This window comes from Microtus ochrogaster, chromosome 2 (assembly GCF_000317375.1).
Source record: "Microtus ochrogaster isolate Prairie Vole_2 chromosome 2, MicOch1.0, whole genome shotgun sequence".
Lineage (NCBI taxonomy): Eukaryota > Metazoa > Chordata > Mammalia > Rodentia > Cricetidae > Microtus > Microtus ochrogaster.
The window spans coordinates 66,228,298-66,232,417 of record NC_022010.1 but is presented as its reverse complement, the minus strand read 5'-3'; the positions used below and the strand labels follow the sequence as shown (position 1 = coordinate 66,232,417).

General features: G+C 40.5%; 1 protein-coding gene across 1 annotated transcript in view; it reads right to left on the bottom strand.

Moving 5' to 3' along the window:
- The window catches only part of Impg2 (interphotoreceptor matrix proteoglycan 2), a 76,043-nt gene that overhangs the window by 52,857 nt on the left and 19,066 nt on the right, over window positions 1–4,120 (bottom strand). The window contains 2 exon segments of the mRNA XM_005345137.1: window positions 969–1,036; window positions 2,321–2,370. Coding sequence (XP_005345194.1) covers window positions 969–1,036; window positions 2,321–2,370 — 118 coding nt within the window.

The window sequence follows — 4,120 nt, the reverse complement described above, 5'->3', positions numbered from 1 at the left end:
CCGTTTCTCTCACTGAGGGAGAGTGTTTCACAAAACCCAGGACTCATAGATTCAGTTACTCTAGCCTGCCAGCTTTGGCTGAGGAGCCAGCTCTGGGATACAGGGGGCTGCGGTAGCTGCCTGCCTTTCTGTGACGGTGATAAGGTCGGGCTGCCTGCCGACTTTAATGTGGAAGATACGAGCAGGTTGCAAGGCTGCCTAGCTCTCTATGGGGGTGATGCAGGCGGGCTGTGTCACTGTCTGGCTTTCTATTGGGGTGATACAGGCAGACTCCCTGACAGCCTGCCTTTCTATGATGATACACGAGGACTTCTGTGCCTGTCTAGCTTTCTGTGAGGGTGAAACAGCAGGCTGCCGTGCCTGCGTGGCTGTAGAGGAGAGTGATACAGATGGACCGTGATGGCTGCCTGGCTTCCTAAGTGGGCACACTGGGGATTTGAATTCATTTCTTACTTCTGCATCTCTAGTGTTCCCTCTACTGAGCCATCTCCCAACCCAGAACTGAACACACCTTTCAATAATTTGCTTCCATCTGCCTGGGCAGGGTACACTCCTTTCTTCACCCTGTACTCTTTGGTAGTGGACCCTCATCTCTAGGTGCCTTTAGTAGACAGGCTCCTGTTGATGAGGGTGCATTTAAAAGGCACGAGCACTTTCAGAATTTTAAAGCGAATAAAATCTATTTCCTTTCTCTCAAAGGATGTTAAGGCCCAATCTGCTAAGGGCTAGAAGGTCATTTGTTTATCAGCCTGAGAGGTTCTCAGAAATCCTCTATCAAAAATTTACCAATTAGACAGACTTATTCAGCTCTTCCAAGGGACATCAGACATCTGAATTGCTGGATTTAGAATTCATAATATTTTTCAGAGCCACGCACTGTGTGAAGTCCTTTGTAGTCTAGAAATGGAATAAACACTGTTAACCCACATACTCCATGTTAGAAAGCAACAAAGCAGAGCTGGACTTACGCTCTCCTCTGGCGACACCACACTGCTCTCTGAGGCCACCCCTGGATACGAAGCACTGGGAATAGTACCTAAGCAGAAAACAAAACACACATGGCATTAGTCCTTGAGTAATCCAGAATTCACATCAGGAATTAAAGACTTATTTCAAAAGTCATTCTTATAAGTCCTTTGCTTTCTTATACTGAAGGGTTTTTTTAGTTATAAACTCAAGAGACATTTGTAGAGGCTTCCTAGAATCTTAATAATTATGATTCACTAAACAAGTAGGTTTTTTGTTTATTTAGTGTGTCAGGCTCTAATATAGATATGAAGATACAAAAAGAAAGTCTCTATTTCTCGGGATATCTAGTTAGTAAAGGAAAACAGGCACTAAAGTTCATAAATATGCTTGACTTATGAAACTGTAGCTTGGCCATTATTTAACAACCATCAAAACGGAGCCACATCATGCTATTCTATTTTTGTATCTGCTCAAAATTTCTAACAAAAAGAAGTTTATACTTTTTATTAAAAATAATAAAGGCTTGGCCGTATCCTTTGGTAGAGTACCTCCCTAATATGAAAAATGCCTTTGGGTTCAATCCCTAGCAAAAAGAAAGAAGAGGGAAAGAGAAGAAAAGAAGAAAGGAATGGGGAAGGAGTGGTGAGAAAGGAGACAGGAAGAAACAGGGAGAGAAAGAGACTGACTAATTTACAAGAAATACAGAACTTGGGACTGGAGAGATGCATCAGCAGTTAGAGTACTTCCTGCTCATCCAGAGGACCCTAGTTTGGTCCCTAACACCCACATCACACAGCCTGTAACTCCAGTTCCAGAGGATCTGACACTGCACTTGGTCCGATACCCTCTTCTGACCTCCCCAGGCAATACGTACACTTTGCATACAGACACACACACACACACACACACACAGACCACACACACACGAGAGAGAGACAGAGACAGAGACAAAGACACACAAGCAACAAAATTAAATTTTAAAAATTCTAAATCAAAAATTATGAAAATCTTTTGAACTTTAAAAAGAATACAGAGCTTAAAGGATGTCCTACACACCCTAGGATGTGTCAGGAAACCCTTGTACCAGGAAAGTCACACAACGTTGAAGGTTTTACCTTCAACCTAAGTGTCTGTCTTAAAATAATTCATGCATCACACTCATGTGACTCTTAAAGTACACACAGCATAATATCACGAACCAAGTAAAAAATATTTTTTCTTGAGCAATACAAAAATAAAGGGGGAACTGATATTTTTAAAATGTGAGCCAAAAACCTATACTTGCTTAAAAAAACTGTCTTAACTCTTCAATAGCTAGGAAATAAAGGTGAATGAAAGCAAAAAAGCATACCTGTAAATGTTGAGGTATCACCAGCAGGAACCGGGGATGATAACTCAGGCCTAGAAGGGGGAAAATGCAGGTATTTAAAATTACAGAAACCTGGGAAAGTATTATAAAATTTGGAACTTGGGTTCTATGGTGGTTTGAAAGAAACTGGTCCCCAAAGAGAGTGACACTATATGGAGGTGTGGTTTTGTTGGAGTAGGGGTGGGCTTTGGGGTCTCCTTTTAGACTCAGTGTGGCAGACAGTTTGCCTCCTGCTGCCTGCGGATCAAGATGTAGAACTCTCTGCTCCTTCAGTAGCGCCATGTCTGCCTGTGTGCCACCATGTTCCACCATGATGATGATGAACTAAACCGCTGAAACTGTGAGCTACCCCAATTAAACATTTTCCTTTATAAGAGGTGCAGGTCATGGTGTCTCTTCACAACAATAGAAACCGTAGCTAAGACAGGTTTCCAAAGGAATTCTTTAGTCAAATAAGGGTTCCCACGCCAACATACAAAGCTGTAAAGTAAAAAAAAAAAGTTATAACTTCATAACTTACTTATGTTGTATTTATTGATGCCTCATCAACATAGCCATCCTATATAAAGAACCTTCCTAGTTATAGCTCATTGTCCATTTTTTTTTTCCTCCAGGTAAAATCATTATGTGAAACTATTCTGTTGCCTACTTTATCTTTGTCCCCACCCTCTTAAACCTCTAGAATGTATCATCGGTATAGAAGTCTTGCACTCATCTGACAGTTAGATTAAGTGATATTATACAGCTAGAAACTTTCCTTATTCCCAATGGCCACACTCCAGGTATTCAGTGCTCACATGTGGCTAATGGCCATCACATTAGACAAGACAATTAAGAGCATTTGCAGCATCACAGAAGGGTCTGTTTGAGAATCTAAACTCCAGGCTCAGAACACAGTTCAATGGAAGAGTATATGCCTAGCATGTTTATGGCTCCAGCCTTGATCCTAATCTCTACAATTAAAGGGATGGGGAGATAATAAGAAGAACTTCACAAGATTAAGAACTTGCCTACCATATCCCTTTCATTCTCCAATATCTAAAACTTTAAAAGGGTATTTTTGTAGGGCTAAGGATGTAGTTCAGTTGGTCGAGTGCTTGCCTAGCACACATGAAGCCCTGGGCTCACTCACCAGTACCACATTAACTAGGTATGGGAGTTCTTTCCTGTAACCATAACTCTCAGTGTAAGATTTGAAGGAACATTAGTATAAACCATGGTAATAAAACATTTGTGATTGAAGGTAAAGCAGAGGCATGTTCTCCATACCCTCGGGCACACATAGAAAATCAGAGAAACTGATTTTTAAAGTATCTCACCAGAAAGATTATTCCAGTTTTAAAAACACCATCTGACAGAGTAACTTATTAAAATCATTATACGAAACCTATCCTTATTCGTTGGTTAGAACATTTCTACCTGACATCACTTACTAAATGAGTAATCATTAGAAGAACTTAAAGTCATATGACATCTGGACAAGTGATTTAGATAAGTACAGGAAGGCCTCAGTAACAGAAACCATCAAGAGGCATCTTGGGTTACAGGATGTGAAGGGAAAATAAAATGAGGTTCAGAGGCATTTAGAATACATATTAGCATAATCAAACCTGAAGAGGTTACTCACAGGCAATACCTTCATGCACAGACAGAAATAATAACTGATTAGTAATTATTAATTGTATAATAATTACATAATTTTTTTTTTTGGTTTTTTCGAGACAGGGTTTCTCTGTGGCTTTGGAGCCTGTCCTGGAACTAGCTCTGTAGACCAGGCTGGTC